The sequence below is a fragment of the Paramacrobiotus metropolitanus genome, unplaced genomic scaffold (genome assembly GCF_019649055.1).
Source record: "Paramacrobiotus metropolitanus isolate TYO unplaced genomic scaffold, Prichtersi_v1.0 Parri_scaffold0000047, whole genome shotgun sequence".
In the NCBI taxonomy this organism is placed as follows: domain Eukaryota; kingdom Metazoa; phylum Tardigrada; class Eutardigrada; order Parachela; family Macrobiotidae; genus Paramacrobiotus; species Paramacrobiotus metropolitanus.
The window spans coordinates 197,958-217,150 of NW_026570267.1; the positions used below are offsets into that span (position 1 = coordinate 197,958).

A 19,193-nucleotide genomic window follows, 5' to 3' on the forward strand; every position below is an offset into this window, starting at 1 on the left:
CGACAAACATTTAGAACATCCGCGCCAGATACGCCTCAGAGCCGGAGCGGAACCGATATCGCTGCTGAAGATCTGTCAATGAGAAAATTTTGAGCAACATGAGTGTCCATTGACGATGATCGCAACGGTTAAGACGGTCCATGGAGTATACACCAGATCAATGACCAGTTCGATGTCCAGGCGTGGACTCTCGTCGAAATAGCACCGGAAATGCCATAGCAGGGACAATAGCAGCCCACCGCAATTAATGCTTACCGCTATGGTCTGAAGCCTGTCTTTGACATCGAAGAGCGGCAAGAGGATCTCGCAGAACTGATCTTTATCCGCGCCCGGGCGCCATTGTCGCATCTTTGCTAATATAGTACACAACTGATTTACAGAACTCCGCCAAAGTATAGTGAATAACATCCAGATGCTTGCCAACAAAATCCAGGTGTTTGCCCAGACAAACCAGGGCATCCAGCTGTCAGTGGTGTGCGCAGTATGGCTGTCAAATTTCTACAAATTATAAGAGTGCGTAATTTACTACTTCGTCAGACTGTTTAAAGCAGATGAGCTTAAAAATAATTCGGTACAGTTTATTATTTCTTACCACTGTACTGCTGCTGTAAGCGGTCACCGTTCCACGATCTGTTATAAATTTTTGTAGGCTATCCAGTATCCATACCCTAGAAACGCATTCCAAGATGAATCGCAAAGTGGAAATGACGAAATTCACCCACACTGGATGGTATATAATATGCGTTGCAGTTTACAGTAAACATGTTTTTCGAGGTCTGGATGGATGACGAAGTAGACAATCTTACAATTAGCTGCAAAGGCACTTCATGGAAACCGGCAGACAACAGTTACAGTAGTAATTAATGAGTGAAGATACCTAGTTCAGAACTATTTACTACTAGATATCATGTGCTTACACTTCTTGGAGGCTGTGATCTTTTGTCTGTGTTTCCTGATGAACCATGGAAGAATTTTACAAAGTTTCGCGACTGGTACTTTACGCTTTCCGGAACGAGACATTGCAAGAATTAAAGGTCGTGTAGTACAGTAATAATGCCCCTAACAAGTAAGCAGTTATATCTGTATACAATTTTATATTATTAAATTAAGAGAAATTCGAACCGTCATTGAAGCTGGAAATAGCAGGCATCCAGCTGTCAGTGGTGTGCGCGAAATTCGAACCGTCGTTGAAGCTGGATATAGCACTTTACGGATATAGCACTTTCTGTATTATACCCCAAGATTACAGAAATTTGCGGATTTGAAAATAAAGCCTGCTAAGCTGCTGTACTAACCATAAGCACAGCTAGCCATGGTCCGCAGGACCACAATGTTCAATACTTATTTGTACATTGTATATTCACCATTTGTTCCTTGTTCGTTCAGCCGTTCTGTAAAATAAGTTGCAAAACTGGATATTAACTATAATTATTATATCCTCATGCCGAAATGCCCTTACGCCGAAATGATCGGACATCCATGTGCACGTGTGCGTTACAATTACAAATTTACAGTACATTTGCAAATCTGCCAGGCACTAAAGGCAAACTAGGAACACATCAATGCACTGTACAGGACAGCACTATACTCGCATATTTATTCTCGTATCGGTTTCATTATTGTAAGTATTAAGAATCGCCTATAAGTGTATATATAATAATATTTGATATTTTTATTATAAGAGACTAACAATAAACAAAAGGTTAACTGTTGATTAAGTAACATTACAAATGTTTTGGGGATTTTTATATTCTACATACATTCTTCGACTAGGTATAAGTATACTGTATCGCAACACTATTAATAACCTGCTTTATATAAAAATGAGTTAAAAAGTAAATCGCAAGGGAAGTTTTTTAGTCCTGTAGCTCGAAGCTTGTCGGTGAAGATAGTAGGTGAGAAAAGGCTGTTGCATGGGAAGGGGAAGTGGTGGAACGCTAACGACGCAGTGATTTACTGCCATTACTGGTGTCCCGAGTGTCTCGCGTCGCGATAACTCACCGGCAGACAGAAACGATCTATCGACACAGTAACTACTGTGATTGTTACTGTGTTGATGGACCACTTAGTGGCCATCTAGCGGATCGACTAGGTGCCGAAAACTGGTCGATCCCAATCGACCCGTTAAATGGCGCCTCGGACATTACCTGCGATCGGCCGCCGTGCAGTCTCCATGGAGAAAAGTACATGGGCGCTATTGGGCGGTTCAATGTCCACGAAGGGTTTCGCGTGGCGGAAGGTGAGCGGAGAGCGGGCGGCGCCGGTCGCGGGCTGTCGGGGGAAGCGCTGAGGGAAGTAGGGTCGAGGCTGAGCTGGCAGAGTCGGAAATATCAGATGGGCTGTTAGAGGCCGCCCGGCGCCCGGTCGATGCCGCTGTCGGAGGCGTTGTGTGGGAAGTTGGCAATGTAACTGCGCCCTTGGGGGTTGGTATGAGAGCGAAGAATGTTGTTTTTCTGTGTTCATGGCATGGAATTGGGCCATCAATTGGCAAATTGATCACAAATTCGATACTTGAAAAGTTTTGAAATGTAATATATGTCTTCAAACTTTCTAAGTGGGTGTAAACCTGTTCCTGGCTTGAATCTTTAGCCGTTATGGAATCCTGAATCGGAAACCTTGTCTAAGAAGCCTGAGCCTTTGCCTTTAGACACTCTGCAGGCTTGGCTTGGCCAAGTTTAGTGTGATTCTTGCATTCCACTTTGGGATCCATGCAGCCATGGTACTTGGGGCGCGTTTAGTCTCCCTGTGCCTCGGAGAGCTACGCCGAAGTATCCTGAAGTTCAGCTCACCGGGCAGCGTGCTTCTCGCTGGCCGCCAGGTACTCGCACGGCGCGTGCACACGGCCGAAGCACCTTCTCCGTATCAGTCCTCAGAACGCTACACGAATGTCGCCAAGGATGTCGTTCTGTACACCTTCAAAAGTGTCCGCTGGTATCGATACATGACCATGTTTGCGGCTGCGCAGTTTTTCTTGTGGGCGCAGCTGGCCCATTTTTCCCTGCAGAACTATGCCCGTATCATGGAAAACCGCAGGCAAGCCAAAGCCGCTGCTGCAAATGGCGGCACAGACGATGCTGCAGACTTACCCGCATTGACGGATGCCTCGACCGGGATGAAGGATGCCGAAGGGGGAAGCAGTAGATCAACCGTTTCCCATGTCACGGGTGATCTAGAAAATAGTACCAACAACTCTCCTCCGAGGGTGCAAGGCTCATTAAATCGATGGTACGTCAAATACATCATGGGACAAATGGATGAAGATCGCCCGTACTATTCGCTGACTATGGGGATATTGTATTTATTCACTGGTAAGCTAAAAGGAACAATTTTTTTTAACTAAAATTAATACATTTTTAATCGTTTTTTTAAAACTTCCTTTGTATGAAGTAGTAGTAATACGTAGTGCCATCTGCATGATGCATCTACCGGATTGTGAAAACCGTTAGCACGTTCTTGCAGACTTGTTCTTACATTGACTGTTACAGCTATTTCTGGGATATTTTTAGAAAAATAAATTATGATATGTTAGCTGAATGTGCAGTTTAAATTTCACACAATTTGTTTGCGATTGTAGAAAAAATTTCATCGGTCAGTCGCATTTAGTTTCGTCACAAGAATGTCTAAACTCTAATGTCCGATACTGAATACTTTATCCCAGAATGGTTTTTTTTACTACTGTGCATGTATTTAGTATTTTTTATCATTAAATTTCAACTGATGTTGAAATAGTTTTTTTAGAAATTATTGCAACCTAGCAGATACGAACTACTCTAGTGATTTCAACTTATTCGCAAACGTTGAATGTTGTTCTATTCTGTGTTCCGTAAAATGTTGTGTTGTCCTGCAGGCGTCGTTTTAGCACATCTGGGCTTCCTGTATGCACTGCGATCCGTAGCAATGTTAGTATTACGGAAAGGAGGCCAGCAAGTGACCGTTATGACCTATGCACCGTTTGGGTTTACCCGTAGTTTTACGGTGCCCATCGACAATATGACGGCCAAACAGGGCCGCCAAGGAGTGCGAGCCTTTCTGTCCTTGAAGATCCGTGGTCGTCCGTTATATTTTCTAATGGATATGTCCGGGACGTTCCATAATCCTGCACTGTTCGACGTGACAGCCGGTTTACACCGGTCTTGGCGGAAATAGCGTCGCGGAAGTCGATAAAGGAAAATCGATAAACCGAATGCGGAAATGTGTTTCTGCATTGGGCAGTTGATCCCGGAATGGCTTTCGCGTCGGCAAAGCGAACTTTGCTCAATCAGGAGCCCAGCACGGACAAAGTGTTCCGAAGTCAACTAGATAGTAATCGGGCATTGTATGGCTCGTTGAAATGGATCACGATATGAATGCATGGCAGCTTATCACTGCCCGATCTGTTATCGTTTGACCTGTTATCCGTTTTGAACTATGTCCCACCGTGATGTACGACTAGTTCTCTGTGTGATCAAATTTTCAGTAATACCGTTTTATTTTGTTTAATAAATACTGCATTACATAGTAACAATAAAAACATACAAAAAGTAAAATTCACACAGAAAGGCCTCCTCAGAAAATGAGCTTGCGTAGAAGCACAGGTCGGGCTTTCTCTAGCAGGTCCAAATTGGGATCGAGTGACCGTGCCAGCCCTTCACAGACCATTATCGACAGCATTATTGAAACGAAATTGCTTTCCAATTTGACGTGATATTTTACAAGTATGCTAAACAAGTCAGATAACAACTGCCCGACGTCGACCTCCGACAAAGACAGCTCGCGACTGCGTGCTTCGTGTACGAGTTTGGACATATCCCTCCGGAAGCCCACACGATCGGAGCAGGCGTCCGCCGCGGCGTGGAACAAAAATTTATCCGCCACCAAATCTCCATCGCCTTTGACGACAGCGGCAAAAACACCGCGAAAACTATCGAAATCATATTGCGATAATGATGCTGTCAGGCCGGCATCAATAATAACCAGTTGCAAAGGCAAAGCTCGCTTCCGCATCCCGACTACCACCAGATCGCCAATATCCTCCAACACCATTTTGGGTCGGTCGGGCCGATCACTGGGAGAAACCGGGCTCTTAACAAACAAATTCCCCGGATGCATATCCGCATGGACGAAGTTATCCACGAACGTCATCTTGAGCAACGCATCAGCGCCCAGGGATGCTAATTTCTGCTTGGTTTGATGAGGAACTTTATTATCGAGGTAATTACTAATCGATACGCCGTCTTCCCAACTCTCCATCAAAACGTGTTTCGTAACAAACGGATAATGTGGCGCCGGGAAGGTGACCGCCTCGAAATTGGCGAAATTCTGTCGAAATATCTCCAGATTCTTGGCCTCCACGCGCAAATCCAACTGTTTCTGCATCAGACTACTGAACGCCAACACACTATCGCGGAGACGAAGCCATCGAAAATCCTTAAACATAAACTCCAGAATATTGGCGCCGATTTCCATGATCACCAAATCCCGGTTGACACGATCTTCGATGTGGGGATGCAAGACTTTTAATGCGGCGTCAACGTACTGAGCTTTAGGTGCTGGTTTGATTTCAGGCTGCGGTGTGCGCACCGGAGTAATATCAAAAGGTCCCAGGGAATCATCCAGACTGTCAGGAGGACCTTGGACATTGATACTGTTGGCCGCCACTTTCACTTTATACACCTGACCAACACAACCCGATCCCACAGGAAGTTTGCTGTAGAATATGATATTTCGCTTCCAGCTCTTTCCAAACGCTCTGCAAATAACGAATTACTTTTCGATAACTTTTGCAAACAAATCAGCTATTAAATCTGTGTTCATAGACATTTTTATGTCTTTTATGTCCATTTTTATGTCTACATTTTCATGTCTATTTAGAAATTTTTAGACCTCTGTCTAATACCATCGTCGAAATATTAATTTTTTACAGTTTGTTTTTTAACTGAAATCCATAAACCGTAATCCATTCTATCCATAAGTACATCAAAAGGCGAAAAATAAACGCTTTGGCGGGAAATTACAACCAGAAAAATATAAAGATAAACAACAGCACAATTTAAGAACAATACGGTTATTACGGTAAGTAAGCGTAGCCTGAAATAAGCCATTTTACAAATTGACTTTTTTTGGCGATAACATTTCACAGTTGCTAAAAAATGTATATGTAAATACCGTATAAAACATAACCGAATTTACCTCATTTGAAGCTACTTCTACTTCATCGGGCAATTCAAAATTTATGAAAACAAGTAACTTTTAAATAAAAACCATAAGTAATTTTTACCTATTCAATTCGCGTTCGGTGTGATGGAAGGAATGCGGCGGCGTCCGCCGGTGCAGCGTGGAAAAAACAGCACACAACTCGGGAGAAAATATATCCCGTCGTGTGCTCATCCACTGACCAAACTTCATAAACGTCGGTCCGGACGTCTGAAAGGCTTTGAGCAGCAGGTGCAGCCACACCAATTTCAACTGGGGTACATCGTGCATGAACACATACAAAATCAGCATCGGACCGAATAATAATCCCAACTTCAGGCAGCGGAAGAAGAGGAAGATAAACAACCACGGCTGACGGAGGAAAATGTACAGATTACTGCGATGGCTGCTCGTGGACGCAGCGGGCAAGGGTTCAGGGCGGACGCGCGATTTCCCCACCGCATCGGGGAGGGAATCGAGGGAAGAGACGGCGGATAAGCGGGAGCTGGTGTGCACCGGGAGGATCCCCAGTAGCATGCTGACTTTGATGGTTTTCCCGCCGATGCGGGTGTACTTCAGCCAGGCGCCATACCCGACTGAAGAGCCCGTCTTGGCCCAACCAAAACACGCTTGGAAGCGCTTGAAATTGATCAGCGTCAGGGATTTCTTGCATTCCCGAGCGGATGCTGTTAGGAAAGGTTCCACGGCTGCGAAAGCCATATCGTTATGATGTGGAGGTTTTCAACATACAGCTACCATATAGAGGAATCCAATGAACAACAAGACTCAAGAGTCAGCAACAGGCTATTCAGGCTGCATGTGTTGATGCAGTGCAAATGCAAATCTCAGTCACTGATGCAAACGATGAAAACAGCCAATGTTTCTGTAACGTATTGTATGCTAAATTCTCACGATCACAAATAAAGTTGGAACTTAGGAATTATAATGAATTCACATCCACTAAGCATTACGATTAATTACGAATCTACGATTCTGTACTTACAAGTTACAACAGAATGAGCCCGTTGGAAGTGGTCGGGTAAATTGTAAACAAGGCCGAAGTCTGAAATCGTATTAGCTCAATAGGGCAAAGTGCGAACACGTACGGCGGAACTTTGATCTCATAATAATTTTCTGCTCGGCAATTTTAATGCCGTGATTGCCGTCTACAATTATCGATATGCTCGCTAATTGTAAGATAGAATCAACACATGCAGATAGAAGTACTGTACGAAGCCGAATCTGGCTGTTAATAATTACTTGGTAAAACTCAATATTAATGTGTACTACAGCTTATTTATAACTGAGTTTCCGTAATCCGCAATTTCCGTTTTCGCTTTAATATGCGCTTTCGTCATGTTTCATAGAAGTAAGTATAGAAAAATCCCAGCAAATTAATAGATATAAAAAAATTTGAGAAGCGTATAAACTACGATGGATCCGTTTTAAAGTCTATAATAAATCTGAGTTGGCGTTGCATTGTTACACCACAACACCAAACTGTCGTGATAACAAGGTCCAAACCGCCTGAAGGTTTGTTTAAGTTTTTAATTTTTATGAATTTTACTGCGTAATACCTTGTATTATACATACTACACATTAGTGTATCGTCTCTCGTCTGTTTGAACTTGGAATGCAACTCGATATTAATACGATGACCACTTCAATCTTCACGACTGTTCATCGGTTTATATTCGATTCATGCATTTTATGAGCCTTAATAAAAATTTTCCTTTTGGGCAAACCTGGAAATCAAGTAATGTGGTTTTTTAATGTCTGTTGCTTACTCCACCTTAAGAGTACTACATCATTACTCGTACTGTGCGCAAGTGTATATTGAAAATAAAAAATAAAAACCCCATTCGTCGCACAAACCGGCATCCGTGAATATTCAAAATAAGAACAAAAATAAAGCATCAGTTAACCGTTTCACCGCCATTCTTTTTCAAGAAAAAATGGCGCATTTCCTTGCAGACAGGATTAACGCACATCGGACAGCGCAGTTGTAACTGCGTCGTTGCTTTCGCTCCCGAGCGGAGGTGTTCGGCCACAATATCACCCAGCGCCTATCCAAAAACAACCAAACACGGTGATGTAAACGCCGACGTGTGATGCGTTAGTTTTTCCGAACACCAAGTTCACTTCACCCACCTTCAAGAATACCGGATTGTCGTTAAGGGACTTTGCCCGGCGCACTTGTTCCATGCCGACTTCCTTGGCCAGATGCGTGGCATATTCAAGGTCCAGCTCGTGTAATGTCTCAATATGATCGCTCGTGAAGGCGATGGGCACCAGTAATGCATTGCGCCGTCCGCGTTCTGCCAGACCTTTAATCACGTCATCGGTTTGTGGTGCCAGCCACGGTAACGGTCCAACCTGGAAGGCAAAGGTCACGGGGAGAATTAACTGGAAAGTCCAATTGACGAATGTGCCAGTCAATACACAAAAACACGCACTTTAGACTGCCAGCATAAGCGGTATGGATGAGAAAAGCCCAGCTTCTCCATAACGCGGGTGACTGTGCCGGCGACTTCGGTCGGATAAGGATCACCGCGATTGACCACCTGGAAAACAGAAATAAGAGTACATAGAGCATCACATTCTGCGTTTACTGGGTTTTAAGTTCGTCTGTCACATGGAAAAGCAGCGAAACTACCGGTACCAGAAAAGCGCAGCATAGAAATATTTTTACGGCGGATGGATCACAAAGCGTACGGGACACAGGAGTATGCACAGCAAGCACACCAAAAGACAACAAAATTTTACCTGCGCCTCGTACAATTGCATTTATTTAAATTGCGAACATAAATACGGCTTTTTAAGTGAGCATTCGTCAAAAATTTCAAGAGAAATACGATATAGGTACTTCGAAGAGTGCAAAGATGAAAAAGGACGGTCAAGACATGTCAGAACTGTAAATTAATACTACCGCATAAGAAAACTTAATAGCTTATACAATATAAACAACATTACGGCTGCATTAAGTACTGTTGTTGATATTCTACCTGTAACGGTAACGAATGCGCAGAAAACAGTAAAACTATGTCTTTCCGGACAGCCTCGGGAAACTGTAGCAGCTCCTCTCGTATATGCTGTGCAAATGCATCGACAAGACCGTCGTGTAAGTGCCAACGGTCAATGGTCGACCACTGGATCTTGCTGTTAGGATTCTTGCGATAATGCCGGTAGATTGCATTCAGACTGCTTCCGGTGGTTGAACAGGAGTACTGGGGATATTGAGTAAATGCAACACCGTGTGTTACGCCGTCTTTCTCCATTTGGTCGAGAGCGTCTTCGGTCAAAGGATGTGCGTAACGAAACCCAATGTATCGCTTAAATGGACCTACAGAAAACTTGTCTTCATTCACAGAACCGAATATAGATACTAACTAAGAGTAATATTATTAATACAGATCAACATTACATATCTCGTGATGCTATTTATTATCGTACAGGCGGTATTCGATATAATTATAAAATGGCGATTCTATGGCTATTTCAATTTGTGTAATCGCGTATGATAGCAAGACGTAATCGAAACAGCTAGAGAACGGCCGAACAGGTACTCTTTACCATACTCTTGAGCGGTTTCGTTTAAGCGTTTAACCATAGCATCTCCTTGTGTTTCCGTCCATTTCTTGATAGGCGAGCCACCGCCGATCCGGTTGTACTGTTCGACAATTTTTGGCGTTCGTCTTTTTGCGATAACCGGTGCCAATATGCTAGCCGCATCCACAAAAACAAAACCGTAAGCCAAGTAAAAGTTATCTTTACCGATATCAAAAAACAACAACTGCGATAATTATATTCCACAAAGTACATGCGGGTAATCTCCCTATTTTACAACTGCACTACTAGAGCAATAACTGCGGCAAATGGAGAAATTTCAATAATAAAATACCTTTGAGCAGGAAGAGGAATGAGATCCTTATCGGAAAATAATCGCAGTAAAAAGTCATGAACATCGCTTGTCGTTTCCGGTCCTCCCAAGTTAAGCATCAATATTCCGGTCTTCACGCTACCGGCACTGTCCGGTGTTGGCAACTGTACTTCTTGTTGTCGGTGTTTTGCGGCTTTGTTCTCAGCTTGACTAGAACTGCAAAATCACTAATTCTGCACTCGCTTAATCTACCTATGTACAAGACTATGTTATATCTATATACGAATAACTTATTGCAAGCGGAAGTTTATATACTGTAATTCGCCCACATTTTGTCTTGATCTTACTATCTCGATCCGTGTTGATGAGCGGTAAACGAACTGCCATATTTGTCCTTATGCATGGATGACACTCTCTTCGCCAAAATTAGTCCGTTTCGTAATCTGGAATGCATTTTTGGGTACCGAAGGAAATTATTTCGGAATGCTAAGTACAATCTCTGCAACCAATGTCATTCAGTAATAACGCTTCTGCAATAAAATCACGTAGTTCTGCTGTACATTTTCCCAACAAGATCTTCATAAACTAGGCATTGTGAAATTAAAAAAACGGTTATAAAATCATTAACTCTATTGTCAACAAAAAAGAGCGATGTCGTTCAGGCAGAGTTAGTATACAATTTTACTAAAATGCGAGTAGTTTTGTGAGAAATACCGTCTACTTCGTCTACTCGGTAGGTCTGTAGACAGTACACTCGGCAGCGGTTCAAGAAGTGCGTTAACATGATAACTGATAGGGACCCGAAAACAAGGTCATACTTGCAGTTTCTCACAATGTGCTCTATGGTTTCAATGTCCATGTTGCAAGAATATCAAACAGTACCGTATATATCTATATATGTACACAGTACACACAAACGCGCGCATTCCGGTATAGCTAGTACGCTTGAAAAGTACAAAATTATTACGAAAAGAATACTGCATCTGTCATTTAATTTTCCCGCTTGCATTTCACAGTACGGCGAGGGCAAGTCAATACAAAACGATTACAGTAACCGAAAATTTTCACCAAGAAAAGAAAAAACAACAACATTGTCGGCACGCACAATTATAGTTAAACGCTGATATACACGAGATACCAAACCAGCGAATAAGACGTTTTATAAAACAATTTCCGATATTCTGTGCAAAAAACAGAACGACACAATTACTATGAAATTTATTTACAAATACCGTATACGCATACATTAAACACTGAATACGCACGCAAAAACGGGAAGATGCATATTCCATAAGTCGACCGTAGCACAACGCATAATACCTTTCCCGTTGTGAGTTGAAAGACATTCTGAAGCTGAAGACTCCATTAAGACTCTTGGGATTTTACCAAGGCAAAAGGGGTCGAAACCAAATCAAAACGCCAATGCCACCCGAAGCACAGCCAACCAAAAACTGGGAGTTCATCCCGCGGATAAATCCGGTCGTTTTCGCAGCAGCTCTTTTCTCAGTGCAGTAATGCTTTTGGCTTGACGCTCAAGCCGTTCCTCTTCGGTGCCTGGTAGCAGATCCGGGCTAATCAGATCTTCAATGGGTCCGGTTAATAATTTGCTGCTGCTGCCTTTGCTGACACTATCCTTTTTCTCCCCGATCTTGTCCTTCTCCTTGAAAAAGCAAATTAAGTATCAATCATACGTAAATATCACCGAAACCTGGAGATGTTATTGCTTGTCATTGTAGCCCATAGTGGAGGATTAAATCCCCTGCTCACTCATACCAGTGCAGGGTGAAAAAGTAGTAAAAGTACACACATGTAGTAGATCAACAAAGCGAAAAAAAATTATTAATGTTTATTGTTATGGTTGATGTCTAATGTCTATGTTGCAAGTTTAAGGTAAATGTGGTTAAAGTGTAAAACCATGCAGAGTAAAGGTGCAAAATCTGCAACATACGGTCAAAACCACATTATACCAGCGAAATAAAATACGCATACGATCAACGCAGTAAATGTAAATGGGAAACTTAAAATATATTTTATGCCTAAAGAAAGCTACAGATCAATGGTTAAACAATTTGCATGTAACCTATTTTTAAGCAGGAACTGAACAACGATCATTATAGATAGCAGATGCAAGCCCTAATGCCCGCAGGCGCTCACCTTGTCAAACAAACGCTTGGACTGGAAATTTTGCGGTGCAAATCCAGGATTTTCGATGTCTGCTATGGCATTCACACGAGCCAACTGTTCTTCTCCTGAGAGATCGACTGTTTTTCGCGATGAACCGGCTGAGTCCCACGGCCGCGAATCTTTTTTACTCGATGAAAATCTGCTCTCGGATCGGTAGTTATCTTCCTTTTTGGTCGCAGATGGAATAAACAGGCTCCGCGATTTCCTACAATACAACGAGTCGAGTTCACTTATCAAAAAAGAATTCCGGAAAACTTGCAAGTTCTACCATAAAAAATATCAAAATAAGAAGAAAGTCAATCTGCTAACAGCTAACTCTTCTTACTGTTGAAAATGCTAATAAATCTAATTGTAACATACTTGTCCTTGCTCGAAGACATTCTTGTGCAAACCAACCAAATCTAACATCCGGCCACGACGCTCACCAACAAAATCCAGAAGAATACAATGAAAAGATATGAAAATGAAAACGTCTGCTTCTGGAAAACGTTTTGCAAAATACATACAGAAGTGAGACGAGAGCAGACATATTATAGTGCAGAAGATCGTTTATTGCAATTTTTATCTCAAATTTGCGTGAGCTGCACGACCGGATCAAAACACCGAGGCGGTGAGCAGGCGACGGGCAGTCTGGCAGTGCTTTGCTCAACGTGACTGCTGCCAAATTACATGCAAATTTAAAATATTCGAAAATTTGTAACTTTATGTATTCTTTAGAAAAAATTGTATCCATAGGCTTGAAAAATACATAATAATATATATTTGTTGATAGTATAAATGAAATTTTTTATTTCGATTGCAACGTAATGATAGGACTCTCTGCATTTAACATAGTTTCTATGAGAAAATGGATTAAAGCCAGCACCGGGTTTGCCATAGAGGAGTATGGTAAATGCAGAGCGCGTCCGATCACTTCGGCCGCGTTACATTTCGGCCGCTCAGGTTCACTTCGGCCAAAGTTCATTTCGGCCGTGGCTCACTTCGGCCGACTCTCAATTCGGCCAACGCTCATTTCGGCAACTGGACATTTCGGCCATCATAGGTTTCCGTTTCCCACATTTTTTGGGTTATCTATTTTTAGGTATATTATGGTTTCATTGGTTTCTTGGGTTTCTTAGGTTTCTAGGTTTATTACGTTTTTAGGTTTCTTAGGTTTCTTAAGTTTCTTAAGTTTCTTAGGTTTCTTAGGTTATTCTTAGGTTATTCTTAGGTTTTCTTAGGTTTTCTTAGGTTTCTTAGGTTTCTTAGATTTTCTTAGGTTTCTGAGAAACCTAAGAAAATCTAAGAAAATCTAAGAAACCTAAGAAACCTAAGAAACTTAAGAAACCTAAGAAACCTAAAAACGTAATAAACCTAGAAACCTAAGAAACCCAAGAAACCAATGAAACCATAATATACCTAAAAATAGATAACCCAAAAAATGTGGGAAACGGAAACCTATGATGGCCGAAATGTCCAGTTGCCGAAATGAGCGTTGGCCGAATTGAGAGTCGGCCGAAGTGAGCCACGGCCGAAATGAACGTTGGCCGAAGTGAACCTGAGAGGCCGAAATGTAGCGCGGCCGAAGTGATCGGACGCGGATGAAATCCGCGCGTAGCGCGGAAAATTTTTTGTTTTGGGAACTCGATTGGTGCAGTTTTACATGCTCCTAGCTGGAAAACAGATGAAAATATCAAAGTTTTTTATTTGTTTTTTGGTCCCATCCCATCTTTCAACAATCACCGCCCATCTCACCCCATCTGCGGCTCTATCCCACCTCATCCTCATTTTTCACCTAAAAAATGAGATGGGCTGGAAAAAATGGGGAGAATTTTCACCTCACCCAAAAGATGGGCCAAGTCTGCAGGGCACTGCAGACCCGTAGCGAGACCCCCGTTTAATTTTCAAAGAGCTCCTCCCACACTTTCCATTGGAAATTTTTTCTGAATACACAGTTGGGTTCACCGTAAAATTGTGAACAAAATGGTTGAGACAGATTTTGAAATTTGCTTTCCCCCTAAAATCAACTGTAAGGGCGGTCGCCCATACGATACCTGAGATTGTTTTTCGTACCGCTAGAACAGCCTGCATGAACGTTTTCATCCAACCCGCGAATAATTGAGAGTTAGCTTGGCTAGGATTTTGGAATCCAGCAGGATCGACATCAGATTCATCGCTATCATATTCATCTGCATCCTGGTCGTCTGACGGAATTTCAACGGCATCACCAGCAACTGCTACATCATCATCTTTGAACTGTCCTTTTTCCCCATCATCATATGCACTTCTGGCAGATTGACCTATCATAACTCGTTCAGATGCCGCTTGTGCATCGGCATTCTTTACGAACCGTCCGCGAGAGTCCTTTGCCAGACCTCCCCGGCGGCGGTTGGCTTCTGACATAGATACAGATTTCACAACGGAACACAGACGCACAAATGCTGTCGCATCTTTAGCATAAGCAACGGCAGCAGATGGTATTTTTTCCTGGGCATATTGAAATGCGACAGAATATCAGATTCAATACAAAACGTCCTTCATAACCACCGATGTCAAATTAAGAATAGAAGAAAAAAGAAGTAGATTGAACATAATTTGAACATACTATCTATAGACTAATGTGAAACGTCAATTTGGTAGGAATAAAAGACACTGAAGGAAAATATTATCGCATTCACTTTATAAATGATACTTCTACTTTACCACTACAAACTGCATTATTAATGCTGCTTAGTGAAGCTCCCGATAGGCAATGGTCAACTGTATGTACGAGGTTACTTTGTCTGTTTCTGACCGTTCCCGCTCAACGCAAAGACCTTTTATCGCTATCGTAACTGCCATCTGCATCGGCTATACTGTGTGCAGTCTATATGTGCCCTTTGCTGTCCATTCATTGCTGCGACTAACTAAGTAGAGTGCTTATGAGTGCTTATGAGTTGTAAAAAGCGCATATCCGTCGTCGCGTACGCATCCAGGCACTAGATTAAAAGTTTAATAATTATTTTTTCATAATCTTGATGAAAGATCTTTCTCTAATTTACATGCTCTTTCACTTCACATGCGTAATACAGTTACTGTACATATAGGCGCATGTATCAACTGTGCATACTAAATCTAACAAAGGACACTAGCGATGTAGCATATTAAACAGCTCACTGCCGTGTCCAGTAAAGTAAGTAAATCTCTGCAAAATAGAGTGAATTGTTGACGGTTACTGTAGCATATTAAGGAAACGGAAAAACGTCTGCCTTCGCCACAGTCATTATATTGCTGTTGATTGTATTCCTTGTTAAATATACTTTAATGAATCGGTAATTAAGCGCAAATGATGTAATGTAATGGATGTGTGCTATACATTGCGCAGTCGGTTAATTCTGAAATCACTTGCTTTTCGTTCGCGGACTTCCTAAACATGCCAGCTTAGGTAAAAAACCAAGAGAAATAGCCAAGCGATGGCAAATATAGGCAAATGTCCAATATTTTGTTACTATTTATTATGCAGTTATTTTTGTTGACCAGCAATACTTTCAAACCTTCTATCACTAGCAATGCCTCCATCTATAACCGCATCAGGGCAATCGTCATCCCATGCGTCCCAAGACAGTCGCATGGAATGTGGTAAGATTAAAATTTTCCTTAATTTTACACACACTAATGTCATCAGGGTAGATGCGTTTGTGAAATTAACGTGGCAATATTATTTTTTTTCATCCCCAATGTGTCTGCAGGTGAAGATGACGGTCGTTCCTTGCACGAGAGCTGTTATAGCGACAGTGTATCCTCTTCGAACGGTCCCCCAAGTGTGTCTGCCTCGGCCGTTCCTCCTTCGACACAGGGAGCCGCCGACAATACGCAGAAGAAACTGACAACGCTACAACGTTTATTTCTCGGACCCCTCCTGATGATACAGAGATTAAACTAGTTCTGGACGAACTGAACGACCGACTACTGAATAACCGACTACTGGGTGAGTATCTTTCTTGATATAGTGCGTAAGATTTTAAATTAACGAGCATTATGCACATCCTCCTACTCACACGATGATTGCAAAGGCCTGCATTTGTATTTATATGTTATAATTACAAAAGCAGTAGAAGAGTGTTTATGACATATATCCTGCGTTACTGTGCATCATATTATGGTTTTATACGTATGGCATAAACGCAATAATTTTAATAGCACCAATTGTGGAGATTGACCTGCGCCGTAGCGTCGCTAGTGCAACCACCCTCACTTGTCTGCGCGAGCTGGACCGGACACGCATCAGAACCCTATCTGAACACATGACCACCTTTGCCCATTATCAGCATCTGTACAGTGGTCAGATGATTGTGATGGTGGCACCGCGATACAATCACGTGACAACGCTGGAACACTTGCAAGAGTTGCTAATGACTCACGATCCGGATGACAAGCCGTTACTGTTATTAACGAATCGGCATACATTTTAAGCCGTCCTTCGTCAGCCTGTGGATCCAGACACCGGTTTCAGTCAGCAACTGCCTGCTTCTGTACGATAAATATTATGCTACAGTATATTGTGCAGCAACAATCGCAGACTTGGTCGATACATTGCCACTGATTTACTTAATTAATACACATGACATGAAAATTATTGTAAAAAATATTCAATATATTTAGGTGAAAATCTACGCTCCATTGACGGTAACCCAGATTAGCTTCCTGAGGGCCAGTCGGGAAGATGTCCAGCGTTTCGCCCAAGTGCGCGACCGTGACCTGTTTATCGGTTTCGGCCGCGCTGTGACCCGTCGCATTCTCAGGCACGATAACGTATCGTTTCATCGGGATCAGGAGTTAGGACACCGGTATCCAAAGGGAGCAAAAACAGTTCGCTACGGGGTATCCATTGATAAACCGCGAAAGAAGAGATTAATACTCATTAATTTAATAGCAACACTAAAGGCTGCCATATCAAAAGGCCGGCAAATGGTAAACACGAAATAATTCTTCATTATAAGCTTGATCCTTTCCCTATTCGATAAATGAATAGTCTAATCGTGATATTATGTAAATTTGTTTAACCAAGTGTCCTTTTGATACAATGCATAATTGTGTAGTTATAAACAGTATATCTATATTGTGCATTATTACAGGGAAAATTTACGATAACCACAAATGAATGGGACCAGTACTTACGGTTAATACTTTGCCCCGCCTCAGTGGAAAAAGAACTGATGCTGTTACTTCGCGCCATTGCGACCGGCAAAATGAAAAATCTTCCCAAGCAAAACAAGAACATCCGTTATCGAATCACCGCAACCATGGTAAAGCAGATAGAACTACAGCTGCTGTTGCTGTTCAAAATAATTATGCCACTTCACTGACTTCAGGACGAAAATTCAGGCCCAAAAATTAAAACACTAAAGTGACATTTCCTACGGAAATAGCTCCGTCAGGCCTGGATGGGAAAGGGAAATATTCGGGATAAACGGGAACTGGATACAAACCACATGGAATACTTCTATAATTATTAGGCTATTAGCCCAACCACATTCTAGCGACAGCTATGCTGACTATGCAGTATGCCCGTATTAACTGGCATACCGTAAACCCCACCCCTAACTTGTGCCAATCACAGGGGTGTAACATTTTGGTTACAGATTTCCCCATAGACCGTGCAAGAAACAAGCCGTAATAATCCGTATACACTCTTATACAGAAAGTCTCACTTTTGCGGCAGGTTCATTGAACCGTGACAGGTTCTGATATGCGGTATACGACTAGAATCAGTCGTAGCATATATGAAACTGTAGTTTCGGTTTTTGGTCTTCGATATCCGTGTGTAAACAAAAGTAATTTTTGGCGCCCGTAGAGTACGGAAGGGTCCGGCCGGTTGAAGGAAGCGGTGGGGCCTAACAGTCATGTGACATGAGTCATGTGACATGCGTCGAGGAACGATGCGTGAAACTTGTAGATGGCGTTGTTAGCTCGGCATCTTTTTAAGGTTACATTATGTGCTCCTACATTATGTGGGCACAGTGCCCTTTATGCAGTAGCACATTGCATCGGTTCTCGGTTTCATCGGTTCTTGGAGGAGAAAAACGGAATTGTAGTACCCAAACAAACGTAATCCAATATGCTCCTGCAATGTGCTCCTACATATGTAGGAGCACATTGCAAAGTGCTCCTATATATATGTGCTCCTACATAATGTAGGAGTACATTGCAGGAGCAAATTGTATGTGGAGATTATAAGGGGTACGAATATAAAGTGTTGAATAGAGAATTTAATAATATAGTAAATGATATTAAAGGTGATATGTTTGACGAAAAGTGATAATGAAGAAAGGGTGTACTAATCCACTGTAGCGAAGAAAGGGTCTACATTGAATTTGGGTGAAGATAAAGGGATTTTTACTGCAGTATGGTGTAAATATGTTCGACTTTCTGGTTGTTCGTATTTGAGTTTTTAATGAAGTATAACAGGAAGTGGAGTGTGTTGCGGGTTGTAGATAGTGATGGATTATTGTAGAAAATTCAAGAAATTTCGAGAAAGTTGATTGCTTAATGGAACAGACTATTATGTTTTGCTCTGATAGTCTTGGATGTGTAGGAACAGGTGGTTTGTATATGAGAAGTAGGTTGGTAGGTACAATAAAAGGTTGTTCGAGAAAATGTATAGTTTAATTGGTTTATTGACGGGATTTTTTGAGTTCGGTGGATACATAAGCAGTTGAGAAATCTTGTGTTTGAGTTATTATGGAGTGGACGAAGTATATAGGGTGAGCAAAATGTTTTTCTTGTTGGTTATTATTTGGTGGCCGGTGTGGATTTGTGAATACTCACTGATTCAGGTTGCTGTCTTTTTTTTGGCTCTAGCAAGTCTTTTTAGGTTGAGTATAGTTTAGTAAGTTTCCTTTCATACATTTTTTTTGTTTAAGAATTCTTTTTTTAATAAAATAATGGAAGGTGATTGTGATTGTAAGAAATACATGCGTGAGTATATGCGTGATTATAG

At 42.0% G+C, this 19,193-nt stretch overlaps 3 protein-coding genes across 4 annotated transcripts; 1 reads left to right on the plus strand and 2 right to left on the minus strand.

The window, feature by feature from the left end:
- Positions 1-2,444: 2,444 nt before the first annotated feature.
- On the plus strand, positions 2,445-4,507 carry LOC129591544 (transmembrane protein 223-like). Its single transcript, XM_055487215.1, has 2 exons — positions 2,445-3,308; positions 3,848-4,507. The coding sequence occupies exons 1-2, from the start codon at positions 2,717-2,719 to the stop codon at positions 4,144-4,146; spliced, it is 891 nt and encodes a 296-aa protein (XP_055343190.1). The 5' UTR covers positions 2,445-2,716; the 3' UTR covers positions 4,147-4,507.
- On the minus strand, positions 4,450-7,182 carry LOC129591543 (uncharacterized aarF domain-containing protein kinase 2-like). Its single transcript, XM_055487214.1, has 2 exons — positions 6,257-7,182; positions 4,450-5,728 (listed from the first exon to the last, which is right to left on the minus strand). The coding sequence occupies exons 1-2, from the start codon at positions 6,889-6,891 to the stop codon at positions 4,546-4,548; spliced, it is 1,818 nt and encodes a 605-aa protein (XP_055343189.1). The 5' UTR covers positions 6,892-7,182; the 3' UTR covers positions 4,450-4,545.
- A 752-nt stretch (positions 7,183-7,934) lies between these two features.
- On the minus strand, positions 7,935-17,714 carry LOC129591706 (ferrochelatase, mitochondrial-like). Of its 2 annotated transcripts, none has more exons than XM_055487462.1 (8): positions 17,372-17,714; positions 10,399-10,494; positions 10,073-10,267; positions 9,745-9,893; positions 9,177-9,514; positions 8,628-8,735; positions 8,323-8,547; positions 7,935-8,237 (listed from the first exon to the last, which is right to left on the minus strand). In XM_055487462.1, exons 2-8 carry the CDS (start codon positions 10,452-10,454, stop codon positions 8,088-8,090), a joined length of 1,221 nt encoding a protein of 406 aa, XP_055343437.1. In that variant the 5' UTR covers positions 10,455-10,494; positions 17,372-17,714; the 3' UTR covers positions 7,935-8,087. The 2 variants fall into 2 exon arrangements, with proteins under 2 accessions (XP_055343437.1, XP_055343436.1); XM_055487461.1 differs by lacking the exon at positions 17,372-17,714 and adding an exon at positions 11,372-11,544.
- Between the last annotated feature and the right edge of the window lie 1,479 nt (positions 17,715-19,193).